The sequence below is a fragment of the Atractosteus spatula genome, chromosome 4, assembly GCF_055471065.1.
Source record: "Atractosteus spatula isolate fAtrSpa1 chromosome 4, fAtrSpa1.hap1, whole genome shotgun sequence".
NCBI lineage: Eukaryota > Metazoa > Chordata > Actinopteri > Semionotiformes > Lepisosteidae > Atractosteus > Atractosteus spatula.
In genome coordinates this window covers 15,954,560-15,967,258 of record NC_142709.1, presented here as the reverse complement: position 1 = coordinate 15,967,258, position 12,699 = coordinate 15,954,560, and the positions used below count along the sequence as shown (strand labels likewise).

General features: G+C 39.4%; 1 protein-coding gene across 1 annotated transcript; it reads left to right on the top strand.

Moving 5' to 3' along the window:
• The first annotated feature begins 4,874 nt into the window (after positions 1-4,874).
• On the top strand, positions 4,875-5,981 carry LOC148835922 (gap junction alpha-8 protein-like). The gene has a single exon (XM_088913017.1). The coding sequence runs from the start codon at positions 4,875-4,877 to the stop codon at positions 5,979-5,981; it is 1,107 nt and encodes a 368-aa protein (XP_088769143.1).
• The last annotated feature ends 6,718 nt before the right edge of the window (positions 5,982-12,699 follow it).

Genomic DNA, 12,699 nt, shown 5'->3' with positions numbered 1-12,699 from the left:
TTCAAGTAAAGCTGTCTGTAAAATGTACATTATATATAATCAAAGGGGAATTGTTAGTGAATATTAATTAGTAACTATTTCACAATGCAGGCAGGGGCAGAACTGACCAAAGAAACTCCTGATTCCACCTTTCAAGTATATAAAGGCAAAGTAAACAGAATTACACCAGTATTACATGAGTAATACTTAAATTACACCTCTTATAAATTACATATTTTGTCCTCCTCTCATTAACCAATTGATATATGGAAAACTAAGGCAACATTGCACATTTCTTTCTTGTTTTTATAACATAATTCCATACTATGATTCAATACTTAACATTTCACATGCACATGTTTAATGCTTCAGTACAGTATGTCTACCTACTTTTTATTGGAGGAAGCAGTGGTTAGAATTCTGAACTTGTTACCAGGAGGTTGTGGGTTCGAATCCCAGATTAGCATTGCTTCTGTACTATACACCTGAGCCCTGCTGTATGAATGGGTAACTCTACGGCTTGTTATTGGAAAATAAGTATTTGTTCCCAATTAATTGATCTGGTTAAAAAGAAGTTTATTACTTCACTTTTTTTCCCAATTTAGAAATGGAAAAATCATTTTGGATATTGAAATACCCGTATATGAAATCATACACCTGCACTATGTGAAGTGTACTTACCAGTCTGGAATGATTTTATCCCAAAAGGAAGTGTAGGAAGTGAGGAACAGCATTCGGAAAGAGTGCAAATTCAGCAACACATACAGTAGATGTTAAGTTGATAATAAAGTTAAGTTGATATATTAAAGTCAAGAGAGCACTTTCATTTTTAAAATTCATAACAAATACTTCACTTTCTGAGACCAGTGCATTTACTGGTATTTGGATTGATTAGATCCTTTTATTAAGTGTATGTACATATCAGAGGTTTCAAAGAAATGTGATAAAATGCTTTCAATATTCATTTGAACTGTACAGCCATTTTTCGAGCATTTTCAACATTGCCTTTCAGAGGTTTGACATTTTTCTTTCTCTATTTTTATGTTATTGCAAAGGTTTATGTTACCGCTTTGCTCATGTTTTCTGAGGTCAGATATGAGCATTGTCCATTCCTCTTTCAAAGGCAAGTGATTGCCAATGGAAAGAACATAAGAAAAGTCACAAACCAGAGCAGACCATTCGGCCTGTCTAGTTCATTTGTTAATCAGCAGCTGATTGATCCAGTGATCTCATCCAGCTGTTTCTTGAAAGAAACCAGGGTATCAGCTTCTCTCTCACAAACCTCACAAACCTTTGGGTAAAGAAGAGTATCTTGTTCTGGGTTTAAATTCTCTTCCACATAGTATCCATCTGTTTGATTTTTCAAACCAGACATGTTTCCAAATAAAGTCAGGCGGACTGGAAAAGTCTGTTTCTTATATCCACATACTTCACTCTTGATGTTTCACCAAAAGTGTGTCAATAAAAGTGACAAAACAATTGTGGCTGTAATGAATAAGAGCTTCCAGAGAGACACTACAGACTCCAGGAACACTGTTTTCTCAAGCACTGCGGCATGTCTAATAGTCATTATTGTAGCAAGGATAATTTAAGCCCTTGGAAAAGGCTAAAATACTCTTTGAATACTGGTTCTTGGTCCAGATATTCTGCTTTGCACAAACTGTCCACTCTACAGTAAATCAGTCAAATGAGAAGTTTGCTTACACTGGAAAACTGGTCCAAAAAAGGGACTGTTTTCTTTGTTCCTGATGGTCCGGCTAAGTAACACCCTGATAAGAAAAGAACAAGATGGTGAAGAGTCCAGCTGGCCCCACACAGAAGAGAAAATTAGCCACACGATGCATGACATTGAATAAATGTTTGGTTAAGAAGGTATAAGAAATACACAGTGGACTATATCCTTGCAAGTAAAGAGAAGGTGCAAACATGATTGGACACTTCTCAAGAACAGTCTTGTCTCTGAGCTTCCTAGAACCACATCTAAGCCTTACTTAAAAACCATGAATGTAAATTAACTGTCCAAAAAGACAGTATGTGTACAACTCATAGAGGTTCGCTATTTAACAATTGTCACACAATCAAAGCTGGGGATAGACAGAAGTGAGCATGGTGCAGGAAAAAATAAGTAGGGAAAGTAAATAAACTCGGCAATCACAAGCAAGAGTGGAGATACCTACTTTATCTCTGAAAATACATTCAGTAAAAGTAAATATCAGAAGTACATCTCATGATCTGACTGTCCAAATTAGTGTGTTAAACACTCCCTTTTCTCATCAACTGCTACGTGTGAGTTTGCTTTCTTCATGTACAGAGTCTCGCAGAGCAGACTCTCTGGAAACTTTCAAAGGTTTTTAACTGTTCCTTTGTGAGTTTTATATAAGAACGAGAATCCATGTCCTGTCAACGAAGACCTGTCAACGAAGACAGGAAACAAGACAGGAAACAAATGGCCAGGTGTTTGTGACTGATCAACTCAGCAGTCTTATTGTGACAGAAACTGGCAAATATTTATCTATCTCACCTGACAGAAGTGATACAAAAATAGTCAAATGTAAATGGGTAAAATATATTAAAAAACAGATCATGCACTAAAGACCCGTCGTCACAAATTAAATATACATTTTCCACTTGAATTTTGTTAACAATCGAAGAAAAAGAAAAAAAGATTTAGTATTTTTTAATAATTTGATTTGTGTGTGATATATTTTGCTGTCAGTCATTCAGATGAGACTGAGGTCCTGACTCTCAGTGGTCATTAAAGATCCCCGGGCATTTCTCAATAAGAGTAGAGAGTTATCCCAGTGTCCGGGTCAAATTTCCCCCCTCGGCCTTTACCGTGGTCTCAAAATTGTCCCCATGTACAGTATGACTGGCATGCATTTGCCCTGCGACGGACAAGTGCCCTGTCCAGGGTGTACCCTGCCTTTGGCTCGTTGCTTGCTGGGAATGCTCCGGCTTCCTGCGACACCGTATGGTATAAAGCGGTCTAGCAAATGACATGACATTACTTATTTTGCTGTGAATAGAATTTTTCCATATCAGATGGAGCACATCACACATGAGCTAGCTCCACTCACTATGCCTGCCTACTGCATAATATCTACTGTACTGTCTGAGGCTGAGATTAGGTGGCTGAAATTTTAGAGACTCACGGCACCTATTTTAGATTTGCTTGAATCAACAAGATGGTCACTTAAGGCAACACTTTCAAAAGCTTGCATTACAAACATTGCTGCTGGCTAAATTGACTTCTCAGCCTAACTGGGGTTTGCAAGAACTTTGGTCAATTGCACTTGACCATGGCCTAAACCATTAGCATTGCAAAGGATTATCTTCAATTGATGTAGCTTAACATACGGTGACTCACAAGCATTAAGGTGTCCCAACTCAGTAATGTCACACACTATCTCTTCATTGAATATTAATAACAGTCTCAAGATAAATTTCAAAAAGGAAAAAATAATCAGGCATTTAATTGAATTACCCTTTATTGCCCATAAGGGAATTTGTCTTGCACATCAAGAGCTCAAGAAAATACAGCATATACGACAATAATACAATATAACAAAAGTACATTCAAACAACATTCAACAACATCACTCAATCAGAATTCTTCCAGTACCATAAGATTGAAAAATACACAATTAGCTTGTAAAGACTTAATAATAATAATAATAATAATAATAATAATAAAAATAAAAAATCCCTACCTGCAAACATTTTTTTCATCGTTCAACAGTTGAGTTTATGCAGTAAAACTCAACTCACATGTGGTCGGGATCTTAACAGGACAGTAGGCATCTGTTATAAAAGTTGGACAACTAGTTTAGTACATTTGTGGCCAGAGAAATAATAAAAACAATTCTCTCTGTCTCAAAACACAATGTAAGCAACACGTCTAATCCTTCCTTTGTTCTTTCATAAATTACCAACACAGGCAACTGACTTCGGCTGTAAATAAACTTTTGAACGGAAGAAACATGAAAATGAACACATAAAATGAGTTCGGGCTATAAAAGTCACACATCTCTCTTATTTTTGTTTTGCCTTTTGCTATTATTGGCAACTTTAGTACAACATTAGATACTTAGGCCGTCATTTAAAAAGTGTGTTTCTGAACACACTAGGATCATTTTAGCTTAGCTGGTGGAACCTCCTGCTTCACACATTGAAGGCGCTTGAGTCTCTGAATGGTTAGGTGTACATATTCATGTTACCTCTACCAGCCCCATCCAATATACTGTAGGCCCATTTGTTTGTTGATCCTATTGTTTTCTGCGTCACCAATCGTCGCCCACTGAATAAAGACCGTCTGGCTCTGAGCTTAAATATTGCAGGAAACTAAAAACTAACCATCAGACCCGATTCAGTCACGTCTGCTCAGTCGTGCGACAAGGCCAGGGCTTTAGGTGGGAAAGAGAGAGAAAAAAGTTCACTTTCCACCAAGAGTGCCAAGAGAAGGAACGCAACTGCACTGAAGCCTTTTCTGTGGCAAGCTGCCCAACTGAAAGCACTAAACTATACCACTATATCAGCTGGATACTAACGGGAGCTCCTGTCAACACCGTTTTTAGCTTTACTGTGTTAAACGACTACTGGAAATAATTTGTGATAAGTTTGTTTTCTTCCACTTTTTCAGATAGAAAGGCCACCACAGGCTGCGTGGTTTTTCGGTTCAACCTTGCAGTAAGTAGCCGAGATCAAAAACAAATTCATCAGAAGCAAATGTTGTCCTGTAGCTCTGTGGACTCCAACGTCATGATTGGTATCTATTGGAATGATTTTTCTGGTTGTAAATGAATCTGAATGAGTTCGTAGAAAGGAATTTGAGTTTCTGTAACGCCATTTTTAATATCTTGTTCTTCTTATCCCCCTGACAGGACTGAAGATCGAAAATGGGTGACTGGAGCTTCTTGGGAAACATTTTAGAAGAAGTAAATGAACATTCCACTGTGATAGGAAGGGTATGGCTAACCGTGCTCTTCATTTTTCGGATTTTAATCCTTGGCACGGCAGCTGAATTCGTGTGGGGAGACGAACAGTCGGATTTCGTTTGCAACACCCAGCAGCCCGGTTGCGAGAATGTCTGCTACGACGAAGCCTTCCCCCTCTCCCACATCAGACTCTGGGTCCTCCAGATCATCTTCGTCTCCACGCCCTCGCTGGTGTACGTGGGCCACGCCGTGCACCACGTCCGGATGGAAGAGAAGAGGAAGGAGAGGGAGGAGGCGGAGATGAACGAGGAGAGGCTGCCTCTCGCTCCTGACCAAGGCAGCGTGAGGACCACCAAGGAGACCAGCACCAAGGGCAGCAAGAAGTTCCGCCTGGAGGGCACCCTGCTGAGGACCTACATCTGCCACATCATCTTCAAAACCATCTTCGAGGTGGGCTTTGTGGTGGGCCAGTACTTCCTCTACGGCTTCCGCATCCTCCCTCTGTACCAGTGCAAGCGATGGCCCTGCCCCAACACAGTCGACTGCTTCGTTTCCCGGCCCACCGAAAAGACCATCTTCATCGTCTTCATGCTGGCGGTGGCCTCCGTCTCGCTCTTTCTCAACTTTGTGGAGCTCAGTCATCTGGGCCTGAAGAAGATCCGCTTCGCCTTCAGGAAGCCTCCCCAGCTGCAGGGGGACCTGGGTGCCGAGAAACCCTTGCACTCCGTCACCGTCTCCTCTATCCAGAAAGCCAAGGGGTACAAGCTGCTGGAGGAAGAGAAACCAGTCTCCCACTTCTACCCCCTCACAGAAGTGGGGGTAGAAGCCAGTGGCCTCCCCACGCCTTTTGAAACTTTCGAAGAGAAGGTCAACGACGTGGGCCCATTGGAAGACATCTCAAAGGTCTACGATGAGACTTTACCCTCGTACGGTCAGACTACAGAGCCAGAGGAGGAAGTTCTAGAGGAGGCGCCCGCAGAAGCCACTGAGACAATAGAAGACACCCGACCCCTGAGCAGACTGAGTAAAGCAAGCAGCAGGGCCAGGTCAGATGATTTAACAGTATGAGCCTGACAATGCAGCAGGCAGAGAAAATTGATAGTACGTTCATTGTAAAACAGATCTCAATTTACCAAAATGAATTCAAGCACCAGCTAGGTCCAGTATTTTCGAAGAACACAAAATCAGTCTCGTTTAAAAAATAGGGGAAAAGCGCAAGCTCATAAGAAAACTTGAATCCTTTTTAATAAGATTACTTCAGTAGCATTTTTTGGGTAACACTTTCATTGACAAGAATAAAATTGGGTCAGCTAAAATGTCAGGACAGCGGTAGAGAATAAGACCCAAACAGTTTTTAATTTAAGAGCTAATGTGCTGTTTTTAAAATTGCCTCCTTTTCTATCAGAAGATTTTTTTTTAAAAATCACAGATGTCTGATGTTTACATTTTGAGTTAGTTGTGAGTAAAATGTGTTTACAGAAGATGAAAAAGCAGGGGATTACTGTTTCACAGTCAAAACAACTAGTGCTTATGTCTCATGGATTTCTAACTCCACCTTTACATTTACTGAACAGTTTACAGCCGAGTAAATTAAATTGAGTACTCCTTCTGTACTACTGTAAACAGGAGAAGATCATTCCATATTACATATTTTCATTATTAAATTATGGAAACTAAAATTACAATAGCATGCTTTGGTCATAGTTTATAAGAATACAAGTGTTAAGTGACCAACACACACACATTATATAAATATTAGATAAATATGTGTGTGTCTATTTATATAATATTATCTATCTTTGCACTCGGAATAGACCTTTTCTCATTTATATTGCTAACTATTGGATCTCGAAACAACTGCCAGCTGAATCTATTTTTTTCTCCCTCCACAAACACCATGTCATTCTGTCAATAATCTGCTTAATCAGCACAAAACACTGAAAAGCCAGAGTCCATAAAAAAGCCTCATCACAGAAAACACCTTTCCCTACTGTAAAAAAAATATTTTAAAATGCTTTTAATGGCTTGTTCAACCTATTTGTATTCTTTTAACTTAATGCACTTCCACTTCTTAAAAGATATATAACTGGAAATGAATCTGCTCGGCCAAAACATGTCATATCAAAGACTCCTGCTATCTGTGACTTAATACATGCTTCCAAGTGTTTTCAACTGGATAATTTTAGGAAATGAGAATGCCACCAGAATGGACACCTGATATTTAATTTCTAAAATGTTTTTTAAAGGAAAGCGGCAAAAATATCTTCCTGTACCTCACAGTTCTTTTACTAAAATGAAGGTGAACTGACCGAGTGATACATTAGACACAACACATTTTTCATTTTTCAAGAATGCTTTTCATACACTGCAAATTCCATCTGTGTTGCTAAGGTGTGTATGGAGACTCTGGTGGGATTGTGTTTCCTTTTCCTCATCACCTTAACTTTCATCTCCAACTTTTCCCGTGTAGAAATATTAAATAAAGCAGCTGCACTTATTTTCCAGAATATTCCCATAACATAGCAATTGCAACAGTGGGCTACCATAGAGCACTCTGATCCAATCCAAACTTATTCATTTCAAGAAATATGAGATAAAACAACACATTCACCATGTCCAAATGCCTGAAATACATTTGAAATACATAGTGCCTATTTTTAAATGAAAAAAACATTGCATAATGGAAGGAAACCTGTACTAAGAGAGGAAAAATGCAAAATATGTTACAATGTTATATTGCTGCTTTTTTCAAATCTTTCTTATTGCCTGCAAACGCTTTGAAAATGATTTTCCTAAATGTTTCCCTAGACAGTGTGACCATCACAAATCACAGATTTCTCTGGGAGAATTAAAGTTCTGTGTCCTTATTTTTTACAGTTGAGCAAAGAGAAAAACAGACGGTATCTGGAAAGTGGTGACATACAGTAAATGTAATTGTGTTATATATGCTCACTAAAATGTCTTCCTGAGTTAATGCAGTGGACTGCTCAGAGAGGCAAACCCCATAAAAAGTAATGAACATTTCAAGTGCAGCAGAAAAGCAACACTGTCATTTGTGTCTGCTGTCTTCAGCTGATCTCAGAGCCATAACTAAACCAGGAAAAGGGGCTAGCTTCCTGATTAACCAAGACCTGAATCATTTCAAATAGAGAAGTAAGCTTGCATAAATGGTCGATTGTGTGTTCAACAGCTGTACTAAATTGTGTGCCATGACCAATTTTAATGTTAATTTTGATATTACTGCTAACACAAAGCAAAACAAAACACCCCTGTCAGTCAGCATGGCCAAGGATCCACAGATATGTATCATTTCATTCTGTCTATATCGAAAAATGTCATTTATTTAAGAAAATATCTGCATTATTATTTATTGTTAAATCACTGATGCCTTGCCTTCAGTGCTCATTTGCTATTGGGGAATATTTATGTTGTCTGTAGGAAATATTGGGATAAACTGTTGTCTAGTCTACAGTACAGCACTTGGTAGAGCCCAGAGCTGAAACGTCTAAAAAGTAAGTAGCTGACTTGTACATTTAAAGGGAGAACAAGAGCACTTCTTCAACTGTGAACTCCATTGGGTTTGTAGTTGAAAAGAAGGAAGCGATGTCAACAGCTCACTGTTAATCACATGGTACAGACATGAGTAGCAAATGATTTTGCAACAGCTCTTCTCAGGGTATGAACACCCAGCAGTATAAGGGTTGCAGAACAAGTAATGGCAGTGCTCTGTAGCACAGAGCAGACTGAGAGAACTGCAGACTGCCTCAACACAGCCCAGTCAAAGAATGTGCCAGTGAAAACCTCTACTAATTCAGTCCCCCTCCGTCAGTCTTGAATCTTAACATTTGTAAAATCCAGGAATCCTACAAGTGACAGATTGGGTAGAAGGGTAAGAGATTATACTTGGTTGATCTTTTTAGCTATATTTATGATTTATCTAACTTTTTTAAAGGCATCATGTGACAAGAGAATGGCATAAGAATGGTACTATGAAAGGCATTTTGATATCAAGCCTCATGAAACCCACACTAAAAGTTGTTAGACTCTTTAGAACACTTTTTTTAATCAGAGCAATGTCTCGAGAACTGATTTTTACTAACCTGTAGCCCTCTTTGATCATAGTTGTGTGCAAGTATCTTCCTTTGAAAAACTGTGAATGCAGCCAATAAAGGTAATAAAGATTATACAAAATAAAAGAGTGTCATGGACAGGTGCTTCTTTGTCTTGATTTTACTGCAGCTTTGCTCCCAAAGGCCTCCTCTTGGAAATAGAAACTTGTCCAGTTAAGGCCAGTTACGAGTTGATGCAGGTCCTTAATATCTGGAATGAAAACCCACAGACACGCCGGACCAGGACTAGACGGCTCTGATCTAAAAGTCTTTGGAAGGAGCCAGTCCTGTCACGCCTTCTACATCTAGAGGGCGCTCCCTCTCTGTCCTGTTCCTATTGTTCCTGTGCTTTACTTGTCCTTCCGGTGTGCCTTGTTGTTTGGGGCTATACATTTCCGGGTCTGTCTTTCCTCCTGTTAGCCAGTGGGATCGGTTGTTGAGAGGTTCGTCTCACCTTTGCTACCTGAGGGCTTATGTCTTGTCCCCGACTCCGCCCGATACCTGGTGCCCGGAGCGAATCCCCGCGTATGCTCCCAGTTGCCGCTACGCATAGGGTCTTCCTGTTCTGCCGGTCTCTCCACGGCTAGCCTCCGGCTTCCGCAATAAGTCCAAACTTTCCCTGTCCTTAATCTTGTCATTCCAGAAAAAATGCTGCTTTTCCAATCGGCAAATTCTCACGTCATTGAACCCTTAACTGCACTAGTAATTAAATTGATTAATTGGAGTTGATTAAAAAGATTAACAGCTCCCTACAACATGGAGCTTTCCAGTTACTTAGTAGTTGATTAAAAACTCCTACCAGTGCAACAGAAGAAAACTAACAACAAAATAATCAATTTATGAGTTAAGTAACCAGCTCAGGTTGTTATGAAATCATTAGGCATTGGAGTCATGGACTGCTGCTCCAGTAAGCAACAGCAACATGACATTGTCCTGCTGTACCAAGGATTATTTTTCGTCAGCTGTAGGTTTTATTGGCCACCAGAGTAAAATAATTCTGTATTAGGGGCCTGTAGGGTAGGATCCAGAGACTGTACTCCTGCGGGCTGAACATTATATCAGTTAAAGACATGTGAATTGTGTTCCGTTGTTCCAACTGGGCATTCATGTTCTCAGTTTGAATGAAAACCATCAGTCTCAAAATATGAGTAGTAAGATTTGTGTGTTGTGCTTTACAATCTAAGTGAAGTATCTTGCTCAAGAGCACAACTACAGTGTCCCGTCTAACCCCAATTCCATCACAAATGGTATATTTCTGTTTTGTGCTTTCATATCAGAAGTGTCATAACACAGATCAAGGAAATCAGGAAAATATCTAGCATATTAAGAAAAGTATAGTCTTTTAGGAAAGGAAAGTCTGGCTATATTTTGCTGAGCTGTAAAAACAGCTAAGGTTTCTTTGACTAAGGGAGAGAAAGCTGCATTACTTTTTAGTAATGTCTAAAATATCAGCTGTTTACTTGCACCGTGTTTATCTATCCTGTGTCTTAAAAACGTACAGTATGTGACTGCCTTGAGGAAAAGTGAATTTATTTGCGGGGAACTAGACCCTGAAACACTCAAACACAGGTCGTTCTTTGAGAGGAGTGGCAGATCATTAACACAACTCTGGCCATTCATGTCATTTTGAGAGGAGAAAGCTACAAGTAAGCCAGCATTGTGATCGTGAGATTATTATTCTCAAAATTTAATTCATATTCAGATACCTTTTGAGCCACTGTAGTTTTAAAAGTTAGACATACAATTTACACAACACTGGTAGTGATAAGAAAAATCTTTTGAAGGAAGCATAGAGTAATTAAGCCTCCAATTCCAAATTATAAAACACCGTGGTTACAAAAACACATTCAGGCCAGCTGCTACACTACCATAATCCTTTATTTTTTATGTTTATTTTTGACATGGTTGCAACATCGTGGAGAATTTCTTTTACAAAGCACATACAAGGTTAAGTAACGTAAAAAGTGTTTCACTGCCCTCTAGTGGATCTGGATTTTTATAACGAAGGTCTTTTTAATGAAATAAACACCTCTTTCTCACATCACGAGATGAAGAAATTACGCTTTTAATCAAATGTACTGTATTTCTATTCATAAAAATAAATACAGTGGTGAAAACGACATGCGTTTAACCCAGGAATGCTCACTGACAGGGTGTTCAACTTCATGTACACAAAAGACAGTACACGAGCTCCTTTAGATTATTTGTGATGAGGTTTTTCTGTTAAAGGCAATGCAACTTTATTTTATGATTGCATATATATTGCAAAATATTAAAGTAGTAGGCAATATTGTTCACAAATGAATGATCGCGTTTTAACGCAATACCATTTTACGGAATCGCATTGCTGCCATCGAGAAAAAAACTCCGCAGTCATCAAACAATGCGCTTCCGTATTACCTCTTATAAACGCAGGGTTTTTTTTCTCCGGAAAAAAAAAAACTCGTTTATGCGAGATAGTATCTCGTTTATAGAGAAAAGTATCTCGTTTATACGAGAAAACTATTGCGTTCACACGAGGAAAAGTATCTCGTTTAAAACACAATAGTTAATTTGTGAACAAAGTCGCCTACTGTATTAATACTGTATGTTGCTTTGTACCGTATATGGCCCATGCAAAGTAGCATTGACTTTAACAACAGTAGAATATCGTCACACTCAAAAGGAGCCCATGTTCTGTTTTTTTTTGCACACATGAAGTACAACGCCGTGTCAGTAAGCATTCCCAAATTAATCGCGTATTGTTTTCGCCGTTTCTCTGACACGTAGAAATGACACGGCTTGATATGAATGCATTTTTGCATTTTAAATAACTTTGATTTAAATCCATTTTTCATTTTTGTATTAATTGTTCTAATTTGAAATTTATTCAATAAAACTGAAGTTTTTTTCCCAATAAACTCTATATCCCCAATATATATGTACATGTATAATTATTTATATGGAACATACGTTTCTCAACCAAAACAGGTAAAGAACACAAATTCGGGTTGTGAAAATCACCTGGCCGATTCCTTTTGCTGGTCACGTGGTGCTGCGAACGTTTTAGATTAACAGTGGTGCAAATTCTGTAGATTAGATTACTTCCTTGTGCAGAAATGGAAGGGACTTCTCTTGTGCTGCTCTTTTGCACAAAAAGTAATTTCTCTAGTAGATAATGAACTTTGTGGTATGTGGTTGGCATGATGGTGCATGGGTTAACATTGCTTCTTGCAGTGCTGGGTGTTACGACCGCAGTCCCGCAGAATGTCTTGACTCACAGTTGCCATGGCAAACCATCGCATTCTCAAGAGGGCTTACGGTTTTCCAGGGCTTGCTGCCGCTCTGACCAGATCTGGTTGGGGTGATCCGACCTAACGAGCAATTCTGATTTCAATTATTCCATTAGTCTGTATCCCAGAGGCACCACTTAGGCATCGATTTGTCGTCGTTCCTTCCAGTCTCCACTGTTCTCTACGTTCTTGTAGTACTTGCCTCTACGTTCTCCATTACTCTCGCATCCCGTGGGCTGTAAGCTTCAGCGGCTTTTCACGCGCAGTCATTCCACCCTGGAGTACCATACTGTACCTCTGCAGCCCCCTTCTCATGGAGCTCGGCAACAGGAGTCCACTCCGAAGCCAAGGGGGCAACACCCCACGAGCCAAGACTCTCCTCTTCCTGTACAGGCTTCTGAACTC

Coding starts and splice junctions, on each gene's coding strand:
- LOC148835922 (XM_088913017.1), top strand. CDS start 4,875: ATGGGTGACTGGAGCTTCTTGGGAAACATTTTAGAAGAAGTAAATGAA.